This window comes from Habropoda laboriosa, unplaced genomic scaffold, assembly GCF_001263275.1.
Source record: "Habropoda laboriosa isolate 0110345459 unplaced genomic scaffold, ASM126327v1 scaffold89, whole genome shotgun sequence".
Lineage (NCBI taxonomy): Eukaryota > Metazoa > Arthropoda > Insecta > Hymenoptera > Apidae > Habropoda > Habropoda laboriosa.
In genome coordinates, this window is record NW_017100263.1 from 2254297 (window position 1) to 2280115 (window position 25819).

At 36.3% G+C, this 25819-nt stretch overlaps 1 protein-coding gene across 1 annotated transcript in view; it reads right to left on the reverse strand.

The window, feature by feature from the left end:
• LOC108573032 (A disintegrin and metalloproteinase with thrombospondin motifs 20-like) overlaps positions 1-25819 on the reverse strand; it is a 194543-nt gene that overhangs the window by 62665 nt on the left and 106059 nt on the right. Inside the window, exon 7 of the mRNA XM_017935388.1 lies at positions 22145-22328. Within this exon, the coding sequence (XP_017790877.1) occupies positions 22145-22328 (184 nt within the window). The remainder of the gene's footprint in view (positions 1-22144; positions 22329-25819) is intronic.

Below are 25819 nucleotides of genomic sequence, written 5' to 3' on the forward strand. Positions count from 1 at the left end.
ATTTATTTCATGGTATTGTAACAAGCAAACGTTGAATACATTTTTCATTCGTGTAAGAAGAATTATTTAACACGATAAATTTAGCTGTACTATGGTTATTTTTAATCTACGACCACAGGTCAACCTGATTTTTAATCCCTACGAAATTAATTTAACCACGAGTAAGTAACGAGAACGCTAAAACCTATGTTTCCATTGAAGAATATTGTAAAAACGTATAAATTGTTATATGCAATGTTATAACAAATTGTCGGAAGTATAAATTTTTAATAAAATTGTGAAAATTGATAAATTATACCGTGTTACGATATCGGAAATCTCCCGCGAAAATCTCCCGCGAAAATTTCCCGCCTGACCTAACCGACGATTTTGCTAATGACTTTGGGGAGAGGGTACCGCAGGTATATAAGGACCCGCCGATGTCCCGCGAAATCATTTACCCTTTATACTGGGCCCTAGACACTTCGCGGCGTATTTTGACCTGAAGGTTCTGAGATGTGAATAGAGTGGTCGGGGGCTACTAGCTAGTCTATGTCCACCCTGTACACACTCAGCCTTCTTGTAACACTTGTATACATTAGAATCAATTAGAATTTCTATTACTAATTATTAAACAAATTTTAACAATTACCGGCACTCGCTAGGCACGTAATATCAGACTTTAAATACTCGACTTCGAACTTCGGTTTAGTCATAATTCTATTAATGTTATAATAACGTATAATTTATTAATTTTCACAATTTTATTATTAATTTATACTTCCAAAAATTTGTTAAAACATTACATATTATTATTTATACATTTTTGCAAGTTTCTTTGACAAATAAGTACGTTTCAACGATCTTATTACTTTCTCGTTGTGAAATCAAGTTCGGAGGATTAAAAATCAGGTTGACCCTTGGTCGTAAATTTAAAATAGCCATAGTGAAGGTGAAATTATTATTTTAAATAAATGTTTCTATACGAATTAAGAATCTATTCAACGTTTGTTTGTTGCAATACCGTGAAATAAATTGTATTATATATTTTCTCAGTTTAGACTGAATTTAAAGTTCGTAAGGATTAGAAATCAGGTTGACCTGTGGTCGTAGATTAAAAATAGCCATGGTGAAGGTAAAATTATTACGTTAAATAATTGTTTTTATACGAATTAAATATTTATTCAACGTTTATTTGTTGCAATACCGTGAAATAAATTGTATTATATATTTTTTCTGTTTACACTAAATTTAAAGTTCTGTTTACATGTTATAACAATTAGAATGTAGACGTTTTGCCGTTTCACGGTTTTTCCTCTGTTAATTATGTGTTTATAAATCATTTCAAACTAAAGCAGCACCATGCCCACCCTTAATTAAACCGTCTCAGTAGTTTACCGTAATTAATAATCTATTTTCGGAATTTATACGAGAATTTTTGAATTTTAGTAAATACTAGAGTCAGTGCATCGCGTATTGAAATAATAGCTTCATCCCTAGTTCGTTCATTATTGAATCTTATGCTTCTACCCAATTCTCGTCGCGTATTTTATTCAAATTTTCTTATTTTCTAGAATCGACAAAGATATGAATTCGCGTTTTTTCTGTTGATTCTTTCAATTTTTCAATTGCATTACGCATTATTGCAATAATTTCTATCGTTACATTTAATTCTAATTGTTTAGCAGCTTTTCTGCTGCTATCGACCCTACATTTTACTGACACTTGTCGAATCGACCCTACATTTTACTGACACTTGTCGAATCGACCCTACATTTTGCTGACACTTGTGGAATTGACCCTACATTTTTTTCTACAAGTGTCAGTCAAATGTAGGGCTGATTCTACAAGTGTCAGTCAAATGTGGGGCCGATTCTACAAGTGTCAGTCAAATGTAGGGCTGATTCTACAAGTGTCAGTCAAATGTAGGGCTGATTCTACAAGTGTCAGTCAAATGTAGGGCTGATTCTACAAGTGTCAGTCAAACGGTAGGCCAATTCTCCAACTGGCAGTCAAACGGTAGGGGCCAACTCTATGTAATGTAATACAAGGTGTCTGTTTTATCTCAATACAGTGAAATATCTGGCGTGACAGTGAACGTGTTAATAAGTAAATGTTGTTCAAATTATGTCGTGTTTGATGTCATTTTCATCAGAAAAATCTCATCAATATGTTAAGAAAAATTTCGGGATAAAAAAACGTAAAGTTAAAAAAGTTGATATTTAAATCGCTTGGTTGCCTCGACTCACGTTTCATGCTTATCTTTTATTCGCTGTCCTTGCCTACGTTCGGCAAACTACAAAGGCGGGCGCGAGGCTGGAAAACGTAGTCCCTGACTCTACAAGTGTCAGGTTTAGCTTCCTTGCGGTCTGACACTTGTGGAGTATATGCTGTATATGCTTTTCTGTGCATTTGAAATACTGATCTAAACAGCACATCAATAAACGGCACGAACTTATTGGACGACCTAATAGAAAATTGCCAATTGAATCCGTCAAGACTTTAACAATTTTTATGGTACGAATATTTTTATGAAACCAATTTTGTTACGGCTTACGTAAAATTATTATATTTACGTTATATCGAAATGTCATTTTGCAATAAAGTTTATATCAGTTTGAAAGCTTAGTAGTCACAACATACATGCATTCCCGTTGATAAAAATTTCCAAGCTTACATCGTAAACAAATATCAATCGTTTAAAGTCGGCAAATGGAGGGGGGTACGAATACTTCTGTGACTCACTGAATATAATCATTGTATGCCATTTTCACCAATGTATGCAACAATATACATACTCATTAGCCCATTGAACATTCCCAGTCTCTCTATAACTCACGACCATGTGAAAGAAACCACGCAAACAATACCGTTGCAACTGGTGCGCAATCGATTCTTCGGTCATTGTCTCTGTTTGTCTCGTCTTATGAAGCTAGGAGCCACCTAACCTAATCGCGATTAGTAGTAATAACTGGTGGTCCAGGGGTCATCGTGCGATCTCGTGGCCGCGCCCTTTCGGTTTGTTGCTCTTGGATCGTTATTAACCCCTCGTTTCCAAACGGTTCGATCAGTGATCTGTTGCGTGGGAGTCTAGAGCTTCGAGAGGCCACCCTTGGAGGGCACACGCCCTCCCTGCGCAAAGAAATCTTCCAATCTCACCACGCCTTCCATTTAAACGGGCGCCTCTAGCCCAAGGTGCTTTTTACAACTCTGATTTCACTCCGTCTGCGCAGCCGCCCACCCCTTGTACTGGTTATTTTCATTTCATTGGTGGTTCTACGTTGTTCGACTGCCTGTCGATTCAGTTTTGTCAGATACTTCGCTTGGTTGGAGGGGTTCATTTGTTGTTTTTTGCCTTGTTACAGCTTATTGAGAAGTGGAAGAGATGAGTGAAGTAAAGAAAATAGTTAACCCTCTATAATCCGATATTTCTCCGTTTATGAGAAATAAAATTACCATTGGTTACGATTATACACGAGGTATTTAAAAGTGATTTTTAATCACGACGGATTTTTGTATCTCCTTGCTCTTTTAAGTTTGTATTTTGAATTAGTACATCTTTCGAGAAAACATTATTGAATAAAACTGAACACCTATCTACAGGGCCATTCCGCTGATTACTTACACCTAATACGAGAAGTGAAAATGCAGAGAAATGTGCAGTAAAATCGTTCTTTTAATAGAAAAACTGATAAATTACTGAACTCGTAACTATTATAATATAAGAAAAAAAGTATATTCACATTTATAAAAAACATATAATAAAAATAATAAAGAAGTAATGCCTACATATTAATTAAATTTAACAACATAATAATGCTTGATATTCATTTGACGCATTACTGTGTCATCCGTAACAGATGACAATGATCAATTTGACGCGGTATCGAGTCTTCCGTTGATAAGGTCTTAATGCCAATTGAATCCACCTTGAATTAAATTGTTCTCACATCGAAGCAATAAATTACACCTTTCTTTGAAACAACTTAATTTGTTAAATAGTATACTGTAGTGTTCTTTTATTTTTGTGCTATTTTCAACGATAGTGTCAATGCTCAGAATGGTTCTGAAATTAACCCTTTGAAAACGATAGACTCATATATGCATTCACAAAACACTATGAACACAGCTAATAAACTCACACATATTTACGCAATAAAAATTGTTGGCGTGGCCATGAACGCATGTATGTACGCATATTTGAAGGAAATATTATGTCAATATGAGTTAGTTTAAAACAAAATTTGAAGCAGTGACCTAGTTATATAAGTTAAAACCATATAATGCTTCCAAGTATTTTCCACTTAAAATTTCATCTACCCTCCAAATATTCGATTCTCCTATTTGAATCGTGTTCATTTCCAATTCGTTTACAAAAGGACAATTGACTAAGAGAAAAAACAATTTATCAATAAACACTAAACTGGCAGAAATGAATCGAAGCGAGTTATTTAAAGTTTCCTTCAATCGTGGATGAAATGGACGCTAATCGCAAAAATTATATACCTCCAATGCTTTGTCGAACACAAAACGAGGTTTCTCTGTCATCGTTTCCATGCGTCACGCAGCTTTTCGTGTCCACACACCGTCCCCCCCAGTTAATCAGGCGATTTCAGTTTGTTGCTTGGAGGTGCAAGAAGGGCTCAATTCTCGTTCGAAATTCGCGCGTGATTACAGGTTCATCGGCTTAACAGGTTTACCGTGCCCCAGGCCCGATTCCAGCCGATGCCAAAGGATGGAACGAGCCATCGAGCCCTCGACCAGCCCGTGGGTCCTCGATCGATCGCGATCTACCGCCCACGTCCCTTTGCCCACGTCCCTTTGCCCAGTGCGTATGCCTCTCCGTGCACTGGCTTGTCTCATACTTGCCTCGATATTCACGAGAAAATTTTGCTTAAATGTTTTGAAACGATGGATTTACCTGGTAGAGTCTGCCAAAACCCATCGCTATAATTATCATTCTGTTTACAAAGTGTATTTTTACAATTTTTGACTTTTGTTTTGATTAAATTTACTTGATAACTATTTTATTGCTTTTTAAACGACAGAAAATTCTCTCAGACCCTATCAGACTAATGAAACGAAAAAAATTCACCAGGTACTATAACGTAGGGCTACTTTTTAGTTATTTTTTTCTGAATGGTTGAAAATAATTATTCCAGTTTTAGGTGTATTGATAAGTTTGTATAGATTCATACAAATGTACATCATCATTCTAAAAAAGATTGCGATTTCGATAGTTTTTGTTCCCTTCCAACTGTCGAGGCAATAGTCAGAGTTCAATTTATGAACGAGTGTGGATCTGTGAGAAGGAAAATGATCTCTGAGTACAGGGATCACGATCTTACCCCTACCATGCCCAAACCAATAAACCATGTAGGGGAAACCCATAAAAAACCGTATACTTAAGGTTCGAAGTTTATAATTTTGTAATTTGTAAAACACATTGTGCAATCAAAATTGTATTTATTAAATACTTTTATAATGAACAAAAAATAACAAAGATAAAATTAAAAAATTCTTAGTACTTGAATTAACGATAAAACGAAACCTCCACTTTTCCGATTTCGCCTCATGGGATGGATAAAACCGTATACACTATACGGGTATTGCCTCTAATCTAAGTTCTTCTGGTCCCTAGCCGGTGCCCGACCTCTTGCAACCGGCTCAATTCTTCGTAACAATATACGTCCTTTAGCATATTCTGTTCTCTTTCAATATAATTATTTTTCTCCACAATTTTTTTTTTCAAGTAGCTTTTCGTTAATAATTATGCGGCATCTTGCGAACACTCTTAAACAGAAATGAAATACTGGGTACTCAACTAACATAAACAGACGTTCAGGGTATAATCGTATGCCGGTTTTACCCCGTCCGGTTATGCTCCAGGATGTATGAACATTTTCTTTGTAACTATGTATGAAGACGAAAATGACCGGCAACAATTTTCGAAATATAATGTCAATAGATACTGTTAATAAATATTGTCGTTTAATTTACCTACTAATTATCAAAACACTATAGTATAGCTTTGAAAACAGCTGAATATAAGATTAGAACACTTGAAAGCATAATAAACTTTATGTAGTTTCGGAGCCTCCATACCCAAATAGGAAACCTCGAAGGGACAATAGAGAGGGAGTGGTTGGCGTAGCGCGCAAAGCCTCGGCTTGCTAAGCCGAAGGTCCCGGGTGGTTCGATTCCCGTTGGGTCCCTCAATATTTTTCCGTCGTCGGTTCCTACATATTGGGGCCCGTCCGGGATGCAGGGCATCTACACGGTACACGAAGTCTGGAGATGTGCGATGAAAACATGTCGAGGGTAGCACGCCTCCCAAAAATGGCGTTGTTTCGGCTGTGTGCCACTGTGTGGAGGAGTGTGCCCGAAAGGGTTGAGTTTGTTGAGTTGTGTTGCACTGAGGACATTCGAGGGTGAATAGCCGAGTGTAGTATCGGGGCCTCCATACCCAAATAGGAAACCTCGAAGGGACAATAGAGAGGGAGTGGTTGGCGTAGCGCGCAAAGCCTCGGCTCGATTCCCGTTGGGTCCCTCAATATTTTTCTCTAGGTTCCTACAAATGGGGGCTCGTCCGGGATGGAGGCATCTACGGCTGCACGAAGCTCGGCTTGCTAAGCCGAGGGTCCCGGGTTCGATTCCCGTTGGGTCCCTCGATATTTTTCCGTCGTCGGTTCCTACATTTGTAATTCTTTAGAATGCACTTGGTTTATAACAAAACATTGCTGAGATGAACACTTCAATATGGCAGAAAATAATTGCAAAATAGTCAGGGGATTTTTTCAGTTAGTTACGAACCCAAGAACCATCCTGACGAACATATGCTGAAACTATCACTAACTGTACCTTTTCCAAAAAAGACCAAGCAATAGTTATGGATTCAGTAGAAGGATTGTCCATCACAGATTATGCAAGGGCCATTGGTAATACAGGTTTATTTCAGTTTCACGAGTGTGCCTTTACCTACAGCTCCAATGTATCCCACACCGTACCACATGAAATCTTAGAAAACAGTTTCATAAATAACCACATCTAAGATGTCCATTTAGAGAACGGGTGTCCAAGAACCAGAGTTTCCTCACATTCTAAGTTTTAGACGGTAAATATAAGTAAACCCGGAAAATTGCACCTAATATCCCAGAATCATTCATTGCTACGTATGGAAAAAACGCAGTACAGAGTGTTCGTAACCACGGATAAGCCTAAATAGGAGAAAAGGAAAACAACAGTTTATCCCCCACAGCAGAAAATAAAGAAACAACCGAGACGACTGTACCGACACATGAAATTAAAGATTCCCTTCCCCCTCCAATAATAGAGGAACCGACTTTACCGCAAACCTCAAACAAAAGAGCACGTCCACCGATGACACTAATACTATAATTATCCCTATAGACAATGAAATTGCAGCGACACCGATCACAGCATTAACCAAAGAATCTAATACTCTACTACATAGTTAACATGCGGAGTAACACTATTAAACGCAGGAAAATTAGAGTCGAAACTACTGACCAAATCAAGGAAATACTTGAACCGGCCAAAGCCACTAAAATTTCTATCAACTTCTGAGCTTTCTTGAAAACACCTTTGGATCTGATAACCCATTTGAAATTGCACGTGCGTACACACATGATACATTGGCCCTGATCATGATGTTGAAAGATATATATCCCCACTTTAAGGGAAGAAGCATTAAGAATAGACTCCATAGATTCTCAAATAAACTTGGAACTAAATTACATTTGCCTGTATACTTAAGCAGTAAATCATTTCACGGTATCTGTATAAATCAAGTATCAGAAAAATTGTGAGGTTTGAGAACTATTACTGCAGTGAGTACAGGATATGCAAGAGCTTTTAATTTTTCTTAAATTAAATCTCCATCCGTGGTTTCTTTGTGTTTATGAAAATTGGAGAATTTTTACGTTTTTTCAAAGTTTGACACTTTTCTGCTTTCAATTTTAAAGGGAAAAGTCTCAGAGTATTTCATTAATATCTATGACTCTTTGTAACGATACGAATTTCACAGTTAACAACAATATTTGAATTGACGCAAATCATTGAAATGTAAGGAATCAAACTAAATCATCGATCTAAGCATCGCGCACTATTCTCGGTATAAAAGCTGGAACATTCGTAGGAAAGGTAAACGATCTATTTAAAGTGATCGATGGTTACTTCACAACTTCCGGGGAACAGAGATTCCAAGTCGAAGCTTCTTAATAGTAATACCAACAAGAACCATTGAACTAATATTTTCGATCCTCCACTTTCAAGATTTATCAAACTTATAATCCCTTTTTCTCACAAATTAGAGAAGCTAAATTTCAATACTCAAATTTCCTGATATTTATCTGTTTATATTATATTCTCCTCATTTATCTCTTCAATATGATTTAAAATTTTTCTGAAGCAACACTAATTTCTAAATTAACTATTTTTCGTTTAACCGAATACACTTTATAGCAGAAGTGTGTATTTTTTTCTATGTTAATGTTCGTTGATTTTAACGATTCTTCAAGTGTCACTCATCGATTTTGACGAAACTTACGCGTGATACAGTTCTTAAAAAATTATTTCCCAGGTAGTTTCCTTAATTGGCCATCAGTCGAAACATATTTGCTCTAATATCTGGGAAACTGTTCGAAATAGAGGAATAGTTTAAATGTAAAAATGATGTGTTTTTAAACAACAAATTCATATATATATGCAATAATTGAAAATAAAATTAATTTGTTTAAATAATGCATTAAAAATTATTACTGTTTTAGTCATTTTTCATGTAAAATGGCAATAAACTTGCACACACTCCCGGTTGAAGTAAAAAATATGGATAAATTGAAATTTCAATTTTTTGCATTGTAGTAACATTTATAGTTTACTAACATTCTGTACAAGATTGAACGATGTAAGTAACAGTCAAGCTCGACAATAAAAATTCCACTCTCTCGAGGCTCGTTCAAGACGATTCAAGGAGGAATGTAAGAGTTAATGCGTCGATTCGAGTCGATGCTCTCCGGCTACAGGTGCTTGTTGGCACATTTACTGATTTCAGGAATCGCTTGACACCGATGAATGGAAGTCGCTTCATCCAGTACACTGCCAACTCTTCGGAGGAAATTACCTTTTTGCTTTTATCGAATATTGAGGGTAATCACAGGACAGATGGTGTTTCACGATTTTGAATCGTCAAAGATTAAGTTTCAGTTATGCTTTCTCTTTATTCTTTTTTCAATTCAACATTGCGTCTCTATTTTCGTTGAAAATTAACGAACTGATATTTCAAATGAAAAATTGCCATCGCCATCGACATTGCGACTGACGATCGAATTGTTAGCGCTGTAAATTGAATTTTATTAGCTGTTAACTACTTCTAATTCAGATGTTTCTTAAATATCGATATTTTTAATGTAAATCGTATTCAAAATAATTGTTTATTCGTAGTGATTTCCTTTTAATAAATTAAGTTTATCAGTAACAGTCTTTCGTAACTTTTGCTGAATAGATATTTAGCGTGATAATAGTGACTGTAATTGAAATAACAGAGTTTCCATTTGACTAATATAGTTATATCTTATTGAATGGTCCATAGTCTAATGAAAAATGTTAAAAAATAATCATTACGTAATCTAACGTATTAATGTAACGCAATGATTATGCATGATTACATTCCTGTTCCCACCTATGTTGATTTAATACCGTGCAACTTCTACAACGATTATATAAGATATTAATCAATGAAACGCTTCGTTACAACCAGAGTAACGTTACGACATTGCAGGAAATATAAGGAAATCCAAATATTACAAGCAACTAAAGCCATAAATCAATTACATCGTTCAACTGTTTTCAAATACACCTACATTACCATGGCATATTAAAGTTTCATTCGCATCGCCATAATCGCATCCTACTTAATTCAACACACTTATTCTATTATAACATACTTAACACCTTTCAAACCGCGTAAGCTATAGCAGACCTACATCAATTACGAAAGACAAAACACTATGATTCAGTGTTCGAACAGTTTGCCGAATTTTTAATTTTCAGCTCTACCCCGAGGTATTTCGTTTTTCGAAACAAGAAAAAGAATCCACAACCCACCCTTGAATACTACGAATACCAGGCGGAACTGTGGGGGTACAGGGAGAGGAAAGAAGTGGAAAGAGTCCAAATGGGATATCTAAAATGGACATTAGGGTTAAGCGTGCAAACACCGGGTTCTATCGTTTTGGAGGAGACTAAGAGAGAAAGGCTGAGGATCAGAGCGGGAGTCAGGGTATGGAAATTAGAGGAGACAGCAAGAGAGAGGGTAGGAAGAGACTTAGTAAAGGAATGTGTGAAGGAGAAAGAAACAGGAAGCACGAAGGCGAAAAGTGTCATAGAGAGAGAGAAGGGTGCCTGAAAAGAAACGGAGTCAGCTTATTGGGAATGCACCAAAGACGAGAGCAGGGAGCGGACTGTGTAGAAGAGCCGAAGGAAGTATAAAAGCAAGTGCAATATAACGAAATAAGTAATTACTAAATACAACCTAAAGTACAAATATATAAAGACTGAGTGGTTATCAGTATACTTAAAGAAAGAGGAGGGAGCCAGAGGTTATTGGCGCAAGCGAGATGCGGCTCGCTAGAAAGATGGAACAGGTACTGGGAGGAAGAGGAGAATAGGAGATGCGAATTCTGCGATCACAGGTTTGGGAACCTAGAGCACGCATAAGAATATAAGAATAGGTTGGTGTATGGATGAGTGTGGATTAATATAAGATAACTGTAAACCAAGTCCCTTCTTTTGGCCGTGAGGCTGAGTAAATAAATAAATCTATCTACTACGAATACCAAACTCTCGATCAGAAATCAAAATTCAATACAAAATCGCCAACACCAGATCAGAAATGAAAATACAAACAAAAATTCAATATAATATCACCAAAACAAACTACTTTAAAATCGAAGAAGAACCCACAACAACCCATCCCTGGAGACTATCGATCAATCCATCAAGCATTCTTCGAAGTACTGTGACATCTGTTCGAAAACGTATAGAAGTACTTACATATGTATACGTACGCACACGCTCGCGCCCGCGCCATCGGAGGTGGTCGAGTGGACGCGTGCAGCGGCAAATTTGGACAGCGTTGCTCGCGGACGAGGCGAGCACGTCGCCAAGCTGTCTCGATGGAACGTCAGAATTCGCCCGGGGGGGATCCGTAAATGGCTGAACCTGTTTCGGTACAGGTGGTCGTCGCCGCGGGACCAGCTCTTTTAATGCCTCTCCTCTCCCTGCTTGGTCCCACATCGCGGATACGCCCTTCGCTTTTGAAACGAGATTAGGTCACGATCACGTCGCGACGGTATACGGACACACAGCGGAGCACACTTTTTGTACGAAAAAGATGGTCAAAATTATTTTACTGGCTTTAGATGTGCCAAATGCAATTAGAAATGATGAAATATAATTATTTGATACAATTTTACATGATAACTCAACGGAAGAATGAAAAATTCAGAAGTAAACCTTTATAAATAAAATGTCTATATCGAAACTCTCAATTTGAGAGTTATATATGTAAGTAAGGAAAACAAGAATTTACTACCAATTTTTCAATCATTTTTGCGTAATATTATAGACATGATTTTGCTTATAGAAAATTTGAAAACAATAACGACTATATTTTAATAATAACAGGAATACATTTGGTTACACTGATCACATTAATTGCACTAATTATTAATTTGGTTATAGAAATAATTGGTTACACTATCAAAGGATTGTAATGTCTCTATATTCTAAATCTCCATACCCTAATTCTCTAGAACTCTAGGACATATTCTCTCTTTTTCTTTCGCTCTCAACTCTCAATTCTGAAGTGCCATACTTTCGACTACCCCGCGCGCGCTTCTTTCGCATTCGTTTATCCTCGCACATTCTCTCTTTTTCTATTCCTCTATTCTTTTCAGTCTATGCAGACTTGTCTAAAGGATATTCGACCACGTCCACTCAAAACCATAAGTTCACAGGATAATCTTATGCATTCGTCCAAACACGTTTCTCTGACACCTCTATCACACCTACGATGTACTAAACAGATTAATCGGATTTTTGGTAATTACGCCGAGAAGGGGATTCCTTACCGATTTCAAAGACTTATATGTTGCCGGGGACTTGTACTAAACAACTTTTTCCTATACATGTTACCGCCGCTCAGCTTTAGTTTCCTGACAGCGATCGCTGTTCCTATGTGATATAACTCAGCTTAAACCTTACTTATGATAATAATGTAGCTTCTGTTCACATATTTACTAATATTCCAGAGTACTTCGGTACATGTCACGACGTGAACAAATGCACAGAATTAACTTCTATCGTTCTAATTTATCGAAAGCGTAGGAACCGACGACGGAAAAATATTGAGGGACCCAACGGGAATCGAACCTGGAACCTTCGGCTTACCAAGCCGAGGCTTTGCGCGCTACGCCAACCACACCCTTCTCTATTCTCCCTTCGAGGTTCCTATTTGGGTATGGAGGCCCCGATACTACACTCGGCCATCCTGAACTGACATTCGCTCTCAAATGTCCTCAGCGCAACACAACTCAACACTTTCGGGCACACTCCCCCGCACAGTGGCACACAGCCGAAACAACGCATTTTTGAGAGACGTGCACAACCCTCAACATATTTTCATCGCACACCTCCTGGCTTCGTGTAGCCGTAGATGCCTCCATCCCGGACGAGCTCCCATTTGTAGGAACCGACGACGGAAAAATATTGAGGGACCCAAAACGGGAATCGAACCCGGGACCTTCGGCTTAGCAAGCCGAGGCTTTGCGCACTACGCCAACCACTCTCTCTCTATTGTCCCTTGGAGGTTTCCTATTTGAGTATGGAGGCTCCGATACTACAAAAGTGTAGAGTGAGTTCTTTTAGTAGTGATGAAATTAGCTTTGGTATAGATTAGGTAGCATTATTTAGTATCAGTATCATCATGAGTAAGATTTAAGTTCGGTCATATACATAGGAGCAGCGATCGCCGCCAGGGGACCTCCTATGCTAGAAAGTTTCTTGAAAAGCTTTGTCTATATAAACGAAAATGTTTGCTTTTCGTTCAGTTTTGTGAAGGTTTTTCATCTGATCATTTAGGTAAGTACCTTAAGTACATTCTTTCTAATTTCTTTGTTGGATTGAAGTCTAAAAAATTCGTAAAAAATTCAACTGTTATGTTTACCGCATATTCATACTTTTTCACGTTATCAGGTATCAATGATTCTAGTAAGGACTAGTAGTAACTTTATTTTTCACGTCGTATGGATACGAAGAACGCCCATTCAAATTTTGTCAAGTTATACAGTGTTTTTTTTTAATTAAAAAAAGTCAGTAAGATTGCCTATTTTTGGGGCCTTGAAATGAGAATACCCCCTTAAGTCATCGGCAGATATATTTTTATTTAAATGTTACGTTTTTCGTCGCTTGCTTCCGTCACTGGATTGCTTAAAATCTCTTTTCGGTCGATCTACATTTCCTCTCGTCCTGGTAGCATCGACGTAGTAAAGTAAGTATCAAGCCATTTTTCCTTTTTTATTTAAAAATATTTCTTCGTTGTATTTAGCAGCTGACCATTCACGTTTAAAGTCGCATTTAAAATGTCGTAATGAACGTTTTACCGCAGCCTGATCTTGTTCTGGGCATGTGAACATAAACAGGAACTTGTCGTTTATTAGTTTGTTCGAACACTCTACCGTTAGTTGGTTCTCGTTACAATTTTGACGGCCTCCTCCGAACCTAAGGAATATGTTCATGTCAAAAAATTCAAACGACCTAAAAATAATCTTGCGGAAAATATTTTTCATAAAAGATTTCGATAAGCGCTAAAATTTTTATATTGTCGTTGCTTTTATTACTCGACGAAGTTTGAAACGTAACCTAATTAAAAACTTTGCGGAAAAATACCATCAAAATCGAAAATGCGATACTCACCTTCTAAAACTACATTCATAGCGTTCATGTTAATGCATTAAGCATTTACAGTAAAACAAAAGTGTGTCTACCTTCGATGAATGTTGAAAGAAATAATTTTATCTGCCTAAATTCTGTCGTCACGATAATGGCCGTTATATTACTTCACTTTAATAACATTAAAAGGAGGAAACACTTTTCTTGCTTTTAATTAAGTTTAAAAATATGAAGTTTGCTCGACTTTTCAAATAAAATACTCTGACAGACCGTGACTCTCAACGACGATATCGTTAATCCCCCTCCATTCCGCCGTTTCACAAAGGTAATATTCGCGCTTATCGCGTTTCGCGCCGTTTAACGTTCGATTCAGATGCACGCAAACTTCTCTGCTGCTGGTCACGTCGGTTTTTCTTTGTTCGTTTACAGGGATCTCGATGAATTTGTTAAGGGGATTACTTTTACCTTGGTCGCTGAGAGGTTTTACGAGCGTTTGTGAGAGGCAAGTATCGGGGTCTGATTCGACGATAAGTTTGATTGTATGCAGATTGTGTTGTGAGGGATCCAATGTGGTTGTTGAGAGTCTCTTATGGTGTAAGATGGAGATTTTATTCTGGTTCTTTTCGTTTCGAGGGGTAAGTTTGGTATGTTGGTGTGTTATTTAGCGTAGGTCATTTTGATTTGGTTTCTTTAGATGAGTTTGTATTGTAGTGTATGTAGATTTTTAAGCAAGGTATGGTTTTATTTGTCGTGGGTGAGTTTGTATTATAATGCTGCTTTGATATTGCTATTCTGCATTTTTAACGATTTGAATGTAATAAATGTGTGCGTAAAAGTTACTTCTCTTGCTACTATGGACGGTAGTGTGCGTATATTCAAGTGTTACATTTTAAAAATCATCCACAGGTTTGATAATAAATCCCGAAATAAACTACTTACCAAATACTTCTCTAAACTTCCAGAGATACTGAATTCATTAAGAAGAATCATTAATGTTATATAACAATTACGTATTTCATCAAAATTTCCAAAACTATCGATAAAGTCTTTCACAAACGTTTCCAAAAATGTAAATACATAAAGACAATAAACAATAAATCAATAAAAATTACTTCTCTTCAATTCTCTTCTCTTCTCTTCTCATTCAAACCTCCAAATTTCCAAAACTTTCAAAACAGTTAAAAGAAGGATGAAATATTGTGAAAAAAAATTAATAAAACTGACTTTCGCTGTCATATATTCTCATTCTTTCACTGCGCCTTATAAAGGTCCACCACCCTCCGATATCTCTTCGATAAACACACAAACGATTCGGCCGAGATCGCACGGTAATACCGGTAGGTCCATAAATTTCGCCGGCAGTCGAACGCGGCCCGTTTATTTTTCCTGAAAAATGACGAAAGCCCGGAGCTACTCCCGAGGCGGGCAGTTGGGTCTTCGACCGCGAAGGGTTAACGTTCTTTAAATTCGTACACACGCGTTAGGCCCAAACCCTCGGGCAGAAAAGGGGCACAAGAGATTGCTCAGAGGGAGAGACCAGCAACGACGAGGAAGCCAGGACGGAAAACGGAAAAAACAATACTAGCCGCAACCATCAATTAAGCACGCCGCTGATTCCATAAGCAGATGAAAGCATGTGTCAGCCAGAAATCTTCATCCCGAAGAAGAGAGAAGGGATCTTTACGTTTCTTTGATAATTTAAGGCGAAGTCTGAGATCAAAGGGTCAATTGAAATTTGTGTATATTAGAAGGTTAAAAAGAAGTGTTTGTAATATTTTTCATTTTAACGGTAGATTCTTTTAAAATTGGAGTTTCCTTTTTTGATAGAATGAATCAGCATGCTTTTTCATGAATTTTGTTTAAAGCGTTTTGTCGTTGAGTAAAGATGTTACTCGTGAATTATTGTAGTTCGAGATTAATCACTTACGGAGCTATTCTTCTCAGAAATGAAGCCATAAATCATTAGCAGGGCTAAGGGTGCAATTTATAAGCTTAATTGTATTACCGTTGAATCGCAGAAAATTTTTCGAGTTCGGAACATAAAAGAGCTTTCCAGAATTAATTACTTTGGTCTTGGAAGTTAATGTATTATTCTGCGCTCTTTTATTAATGGGCGAAGGTATTGTTCATAAATCATTGTGGTCTTAGATCAATCATTCGGGAGACAGAAGAAATCGGAGAAAGGAACCATAAAGATCACGTAGGACCGAATGTTTAATTTATGAACATGAAATAATAGTGTACTGGTGTTAAATGACTGAAGACTTCTAGGCTTCAGAACGTAAAAGGCATTCTCAAAATTAATTAAAAAATATGAAACAATTAATTAAACAAATTTGTTTACTAAAAAACTTGAATGAAGAATATGCCTAATTAAAAATTTTGTAAAAACCTGTTGTCCTTTCTGAATTTGTTTACACTTACATACACTTTAATATCAATTATTTAAAAAACCAAAATACATTCTTCTTCTGATATTTATAATTATTTAACTGTAGTCAAAGAACCATAGGAAAAACACCTATACAGGGTACTTCAAAAATATGGAGAATTTGTATTATACATGCATACATTCTTTTCTACTCTTTGCAAAGTAAAAGAAGATTCCAAGAATACATATACTGACAATGAGAGGAGTGATAAAATACATTTGTTAATATAACATACATAATGTGCTACCAGACCTGTTTCTCTGAAAGAGTCACTTCCATATAAGTATTAACATTTTTTTAATGTACTTAAAATGAATAAAATTATATAGTCCATTGTTAACTGTCTGTAATGTTATCTGGCTTAATGGTTACATAGCCATGTATGTAACTTTACTTATTGAGCATTATACAGTTATATTGTTACCATTGTAACTTCTACTGTTACCGAGTAATTTCTGTAGTAATTATTAATTCCTACTTCTCCTATCATAATGAGAAATTATTCTTATAGATATAAAAGCTTAATCATATTTAAAAAATTAAATTTTCGGTTATCACATTTCCAAAAAATGCTAACACTTATGTGAAGAATTTATACACGAACACATGTATTTTCTTTTTTCTCTTTTACAAAATAAAAGAAGATTCCACGAATGCGTTAACATTGTTAACTTAACAGTGATGGTGAATAAGTGAAAAGGGAGAAGATGGATGAAGATGGAGAATTTTAGAAGCTCTATCAACTGAGTACCTCCAATTGACAGCAAGTCTCACAATACGTTTAGGCATATTGTTTTGACAAACTATTGTAAAAAAAACCTTAACAAACAAATAAAATACTGTACTTAAATAGTCTAAGAGATTGCACGCCTGTGATAACGTCTTGAGGCGTTAATAAGTGTTACCCTGTACTTTCACTGTTACATCCATACAATCAGAGAGAATCCACAACAAAACTTCATACGATCCCAACGAAAATGCTCATCACAGCTTCAATCCGTATAAACCTTATCCCTCGATCTCTCCCACACGCATTATGAACCAAATCTTTCATCTGCGCCTACTAAAAGAGAAATCATCGTAAATAAGTGAGGGGAATCGCAAATTGAGCACCGGGAGAGAAATTCGAAAGGATCAACGGCGAGCGTAAGCCGGCTGACGAAATAATTAATCCGTGCCTCCGTGGACAATGTAATACCTCAACAACGGAATGTTAATCGAACTGTCGAAAAAAACCGGTCGCTGTTCCAAAGAGGCACAGTCCACCGGCCTGTCCATTTATTTATTCGCGAATCTCTTCACTGGCCACGGTCGAATAAACTTTCGCCGTGCGACACACACGTGACACGTTGCTTTAAGGAACGAACGGTCATGAATAAAACGATACGTATCGAGTCACCTGGACGTTTTGTAGTACTACATCGCAGGCGGGCTGTGCCCGTTCGTTGCACACACGTGTGCATCGCTGTCTCTCCTAATGTGTACCGCTTCAAGCGCATGCATTATTAATACACTTTCGGCGCGGGACCCACCGTCTCTTGACCCACGAAACTCGACTTTGGTGGAACGATCTGCTAGCGAGGTAGTGAACACGTTTTCTCATCTTTTCTTTTCGTTATTTCATCTAGTTAGAAATTGGAGACGTTCTGTACTGTTGTATACAGGATGAGTCACGAGGGACAGAACATCCATGTAAATAAAAGAAAGTGTCAAAGAGAAAAGTTGTACTATTCGAGGAGGTACATCTTCCGATTGACGTTATCTTCAAAGATTTTTGAAGGTCGTCGATGGTTTTTTAAATGGCACCACATATTTTTGACTTCATGGGGTATAGAATACTGTGACCTTGAAATGACATAGTTTAGAGTTTATCTCAATTCAATTAAATGTCCCAAGTAGTGACCCTTTAGCTCTACGGCGTAGAGTCAGAGTAGTGTTAGCACAACTTAAGTAAACGTAACACGCGATAGACTATTAACCGAAACGTTATTATTTTATAAATGTAAGCGGCTGTTAAGGTACTCGGGTGTCCGTCTCGCTCGACGGCTATATTAAGAGCCCTCTCCGTGTCCTATCCTGCGTTGCTCCGAAAAACGGAAACGGAAAGGGCTTAGTTTATGGTACCAGCGCGCTTTCTCTTCCTGGGTGACAAAGTCCAGGCCGCCACTTCGCCGCCGAAATCTCGCATTTCTTACAGTAGATTACCATATTAAAAGCTCGATAATGTTGTATTAATATTACAAACATTTGAAGCAAATTAATTAACATACGTGTATACATTCCTTGGGAAAGTAGATGCCAAGGTCCAGGACTGTAGTGGAGGGTACACGGCGTATTGAAAATTTTAAAAATTTCGAGAGATTAAATTTTCGAATATTCACATAAATATTTTAAATTGTTTCAATTTGCTTTTAAAATGATAATTATTTACTAAATCCCCGACTAAAACATTTTATTTTTTTTTTCTTTATTTAAGCAATATTTAAAATTTCTTTCAACAAATAATACAATGTATGGACTTCTATCACTATACATAGTTCAAACAAAAAAATATTTTTATATACCTTTAAAAATTTTTATTCCGTATACCGTATACCTTCTGCTGATTTTACGACTACAGCACTGCCAAGGTCATTGAAATTGGCATAATAGATGATGAAAACTAAAAGAACTTTAGTCTACATGTAGTACTTACACATATTAAAAGTCTTACACTCAATATCTTAATTATAATTATTTTAGTTTTACACAATAAAGACATTTATGATTGAACACGTTTATATGTATTTAAATGTCGTAATAGGCAAAAAAATGGATCCTACGTCCTTTTTTCTTGTACTCTTCATTTAGTTTATAATATCTAGTTATTGTACACGGTAGAATTATTATAGATTTTGTAGGAGGTGGTCTAATGAACTTTACTCAAATCAGGATGTTGTGCAAAGTAGTTTATTTCGGACTCTTCGGCGTCCGTCTATTACCGAAGCTAAGAACCGACTCCCGTCGAATGGCAAAGATATCGCTGGGGGCCGAACCAACGGGTACTCTGGTGTTTGTCACTTGCCATGAGGCGCAGGCCAAGCCGTAAACCGTCCCAAAATGCCTACAATTTAGTTTAGAGTCCCGATATTATTTTGACAATTCTTCATTGTTTTATTCCTTTGGTTTTGATTATATTTTGTACTGACTTGCAGAAACATGCTATTAGTTGCATATAGGAGACATTTTCATCCACTGTGTACGTACACTGCTCCGCTTAGCTGCAATAAAATGTCCGATCTATCAATTGTTCATTTGTCAGGAAGTTTTGCAACATTTGTCGACGCTACATATTGTGCTTTTCACCTTTTAAGCAAAGTTAGAATGTTCTCTGTGCTTTGTAGGTTTCTAGAAACAGTCTAATTTATTTATTCTACCTGTTATACAGATACTTCTACTAGTTTCCATCTCACTTTTCTCGAATGTTCAAAAATGTTAGTTAGGTAAAGTAAGGAGAGCAGTATAGTAGAAATAGGTTACCATATAGAACGGAATAATTCATTTTATTTAGTTATTATATAGTGTACGATTAGGTTCACTTTAAAGTATCGATATAATTCTGAAAATTTTTCGTAGTTTTAATCTTTCGAATTTGGCACAAAAAATATGACGTATTATTTCTTTATACGAAGACACGTGTTTCGCGTATGATAAAAAGTTATAGAATTACAAGGTAAATAAATTTTTATAAAGAAAGTTACGCTCATGTTTTATTTAATGATTATTTAAAGTAGAACGCGAAGAACAAAGCTAAGCCGCTTGCAAAAAGGCGCGGATCTTTAAGCCTTCCTTCTTTAGCCCTTTGTAATTCTATATGGAGCTGGACTTGACATCTTTTTTACTTCAGCACTTTTAACAGTAGGCTTAAAATTTTTACTCGATATATACATGTTTCTTTACACGTATGTATGTAGATTTAGTATGAAGTATTAAGGTTCTATCAAGCTGCCGAATAAAATGAAAATAATGAATTTGAAAAAAAAAAAAGAAATATTAAGCTTACAAATTTTTCATGTGCATAACGATTAACACATTGCCAACCCCATCCAATAGATTTTCACCGTATCTCACAATTTGAAAATGAATAAAATTTCTGAAACTATTATAACATACGAGAATCAAATGTAATTCTAATTATAAACGTAGTCTTTTAATTACTTATTAAAAATGGTTCCGTGTTATTACAATTCGAATCAATGCAACTTAAACAACAGGATCAATTCAGTCTTCTCAAATTTTTGGATTCGAACCCCGTTTATAATGAACATTATTTCGTGACGGAAAATGTGAGTTCCCTTTAAAAAATAATTAAAAATTATTCAATTAAATGGATTTTCGCCATATCTCACAATATAAGAATTCAAATAATGTTTCGAATCTTACAAAATTTCTTAAACCTCCAACTATTTTCTTGAAAATGTTCTGGTATTATTACAATTTCGTTCAAAATTCAATTCCCTCGAATTATTTTATTCAAGTTACATTCATAATCATCGACAGAATTTCACCCTGAAAAGTCTCCTTCGGAAAGTAAATGTGTTGGGAATTAAGAAAGTAGCTTAAATAAAAAATCTAACAAAATTGAACTTATCACTTACAATTAGTTAGCTTGTGTTGTATCGATTTACATTGCGATACCGTGTACCCGTTTTTCTAAAATAGTCGAAAATTAAATCATTAAATAGAATTGGTAGGTGTGCGATTAAACAGAATTCAATTCACGTTCCAAAGGAAAAAGTCCAGATATCTCGAAACGAAAAATAAATGACTTATTGTTAGACCACTGTCATAATCACCGGTCCAATTGAAAAGACAATGTATGTAAGTGCCAAAAGTAATATACTACATACAAGCAGAGTGTACAAATAAATAAATTTAAGTAATTTAATACATTTTGTACTATTTACTTTTTTTCTATATAAATCTACAAAGGTGGTAAACGCTGACAGTCCACATAGCGTTCAAGTGATAAACGATGTATGTAAGTACCAAAATTAATAGATACATGCTTTTTGTTTCTACTGAAAATCTATACTTCTGACACTCACATCGTTTACCATTTCAACTTCTCAGTTATAAAAATGTTTTTTATTTTAATCAATGTTCTCGTATTACTATAATTTAATTCACGTTCACAATCATTGACAGAATTTCACCCTACGTAGTCTCTTCTAGAAAGTAAATAAGAAAATCATTCTTCCCACCGAGGAATATTGGGTAACGAAAAAGTTGATAATGCTTCGAAAGAAGCACCGCGTTTGACTTCTTAAATAACTGTATCAAACAAAAATGGAAGGAAAAATGGAAGAAAAGATATATCCTTTCAAATGACTTTTATGCAAATCAGGCTACAGTCAAATTTAGTAGAAAAGAACAAATAATTAACGGACTGGTAATTGAGTACACTAAGGCTACACATAACTACATTCTGAATAAAACAATTCGACTATACTGTGAACCTTGCTAATAAAATTTGAGCACCAAACATATTCTGTTAGAATGCAAGAGCACAGAAGACACTAGAAACAAGCTCCAAATACCTAACAATATTAAAGAAATATTTGAAATAAAAGAAAAGCTCAAGAAAGCAATCGAACTTATCCGTAGAATAAATCTTTACTGTGAAATATAAAATAACAACCAACTATGGTCGCTAATAATCAAGATGTTAACGCAATCTTAAATTATACTAAAAAAAAAAAAAAAAAATCATTCCAACTCACCGATCACGCCACAATTCTGCCTTTTAGCCTGGTCGTTGTCGTTCGAGCGATCCTCCATGGCGACTGGTCGTATCCTTTGGATGGCGTGTCGCAGCGAAAATTCTAGAGGATCTTTGTCACTCTCTTGCCACGGTTCGGCTGGTTTAATTATGTAGCTTCCCGTCGACGTTCTCACGTGGCCCGTCTGCGGCAGAAAAAGTATGCCGAAAATTCGGTGAGTCACTCCGTCATGATTGGCCTTTATCTCCTCAATGAAACGAGCTACCTACTGGCTAACTCTTTCTTTCGTTCGTTCCGTCCTCTTTCATTCCTTTTTTCCCCTTCCCTCTCTTCAACGTCACAATCGTCGAACCGTGAAATTTGGTCCAATTGTCCGCGTAATTTCTAACCAGATAACGTTTGATTAAACTTTATCTGTTGCGGTGAAAGTAATCGATTGGCTTTTTTTTTTCACATATTTCTTTTTTTCCCCCTCGTAAAAATCAACGACAACGTGTGTGTAAACAGTATATTTTTTCCGGTCGTACGAGTTTATCCGGTAATTTTGCAAAATCGCGATTCATCCGCAACGGCGAAAGGAGGTGATGGTTTCGCAACGATCATAAGAGAACTTTCGTTGATATTAAATCGATACGAAGGAACGTTAGTGTTTGGATAAAGCAACCTTTTTATGGTGCAATGCGAAAGAACGTATAGGTATTTTCTTTGGAATTTCGTTCCTTTTTTTTCCCCTTGAATCTTGAAGCTTTTTTCTTGCGAATGATTGCATCAATATTACAGATAAGATGACATTAATAAAATAATACATTCAGTCGAGTAAATAGAGTTTAATTGCAAGGATGAAGGAAGAAGAAACAAATTTCAATTTTAATAACGTTAAAATTGCGAGTGGAACGGTACCGTAGGTACAGAAATTGAGATAATTGATTATAGTGAAAGATTATAGACAGTTAGGTTGCTGTTAAAATTAGATAAAAAGGTAAACCTCTTTTACAAAATCAAAGAATACATTCTACTATTCTTATAGACCATAGATCAATGTCCAGGAGCATGATTCACTTTCAACCTCTGAAGACTCATCGTGCCGATATTTCGGCATCCACGCCATTCTTTTTAAGAATGCTACAGGAATATCTGACTACCGTTGTAGCTTTTTGGTCCAGTTGATGCTCATAAAGCACACAGTGTTGAAAATGCATTTTATCACTGAACATGTTCGTTTCATGAAATCTCCAACAGAGAAGCATGTCGTTTAAAATAAACTTTTTACAAAATTCTTTTTCTTGACGAATAAATAGGAGAATATTTTCACAAATAATAATTATTAAACTTAATTATTATAGGAGCTATTTCTTTATATGAATAAATTTCAATTAAATCTGTCGAAACTTCACTTGCATGACTTGCACGCAGCCTGGTTACATAGCAAATACACCTTGATATTTAATTGCCAACAAAGTTTGGTAACGTGAAACAATTAGGCTTACGAGTAAATTCGATTTCTAATATTATGTTATACAAAGTTCAGTGTTGTACGGAATGTTCACGTTCGAAGTGTCACCGCAATGTCCAATAAGTGCGGAAACGCGCGAATCACGCAAATGCCCAGAGCTCCGTGCCAATAATAACGAATGTACAATTTCTTAGAGTATCTGCAGAGTATCTCAGTCCCGGTCCTTTTACACATGTTCGTTCATCAAAAGGAGCGTCTTAAGGAACATGAGAATAGTTCTGTCCAATGGGAAAGGATAGGAAAGTTTGGGGGTGCCTTAATTCTGCTGTTTACGTCCTGTCATGTCGTTGGTGTGTCAAGTGCAAGAACTGTACATCAGCGTCCATGTGCTGATCGAGGGAAATCTCGAAGGGTACATTAGGTCCTGGTCGTTTCTTGTCATGCATGTGTTCGTCAGTCCTTAGTCAGAAGAATAAGGTTACGATACGTGAATTGCTATTGAACAGAAGAGGCCAAATGCTAGAAAAACAACTAAGCGTTAGGCGTTTCTCCTTATCGTAAAGTTGAATGCATGCTGAGAAAATCAAATATTCGAATTCTGAAAAATAGCAAACGTGTCGACTGTATCATAAAGGGATAATCTGTTGTCCCAACAGATCTCAAACCGAAAAATTGAAGATAATCTTAATCCACATGAATGTTGTTATGTCCCTAATAGAATAAAGGGGGGAAAATGTATTTTGACAAAATGCAAAAATATCACACCATTCAGACATCATTCTAGCACAAACGTTAAAGGGATACCTATTTTATACGTATGTGAAATTTGGGAGCGATTACGCATTTGAAGTTTGTAGCGGTGGATCACACAGTTGTAATGATTTTAAGAAAGTGATGCTCCGCTAAGTGTAGCAAAACTTTATGCGTTCTTCTCGAAACGGTGTTTTGCAAACTAACTACCATGATTTCTCAATGACGAATCATGAATTTTCTCGAAAATTAAATTTAAAGATTTCCTGCAATCTGTTGCTTTTGCTCACATGTGATGTTGATAAATAACTGTAATTAAGCAAAGGAAGAATTACACAAGCTTTCGAACAATTATGGCGTCGAAACACCGGTGGTATTGTATGCCTCAACAAGAACGTCACTTTCAACAGTTTATTCAGTAATAAAATTGTTAATAAACGTATTATTAGTATTTATTATGACACTGATACTGCTTATTAGTGTAAACGTAAAACCCGGAAATAGGTAAGTGTACGCGTACTCGATAGTCGCTCGATTAGAATCGATTTTCTCGAAAACGGGGCTACAAACGAAAAAATTTTATTCTTTATTTTTAGTTTATTTTTACGTGTAGACTTATCCCCTGTCTTAATCCTGTATAAATACGAACATGATTCAGTGTAGAACTCAATTTAAAAAAATAAAAATTGACATATATTCTTTCTGATCTCGCTAGAACAATTATTACCAATCTCAGCAACTTTCCAATCTATTGTATTTCTAAAATTCCAATAATTCACCAAGTTTATAACCGAACACGTGAAAAGTTCCCGTCGACTAGAAAAAAAGAAAAAAGTGATCAACTTTGGAATTTGCTCAAGAACACATCAGTTGTTCGAGTACAATCGCGATCGGCAGGCATAGATAGCGAAACGTTTCACGGATTAGCTCGCCGCATTCGTCGCGATTTATTTATACATGCAGCGCTGCCCTCACATAACTTCCTCGATTTGAATGTGAAACACACCGGCTACATGGGACGCCCCCGCTAAATATATACCACCCACGTAAATTCCGTGTGAGGGCAAAGTCGCGAATCGCGGACAAACTCGAGCGGATCAGGTGAAAATAATCGATTAAAAGTCAACGCTTTCAACGTGCCACTGCTCTGTCATGGCTCGTTGTTATTCCTAACGACGACGAATTCCGATCTTAATCCAGTTGCATAATTATCCCACGAGTGATGGAGTTTGTTCTTGGGAAAAGAATGTGTCTCACGGTTTTGTGGTAACTTAGTAGGGTGAGAATGGGTGAGAAGAAGAAGGAAAAGGTTCCACTAAATATTGTTTTTTTATGTATTTAGCGACGTGGTATGTTTTAAATTTCCTTCATTTTGTGCAATTAGATTCTGTAGTATAAACTTGTGTCCTTTAGAAAATGAATTGTGTTCCTTACGTGGCTCTGTGATGTAAAAGCGGTGGCTAATTGTCTTT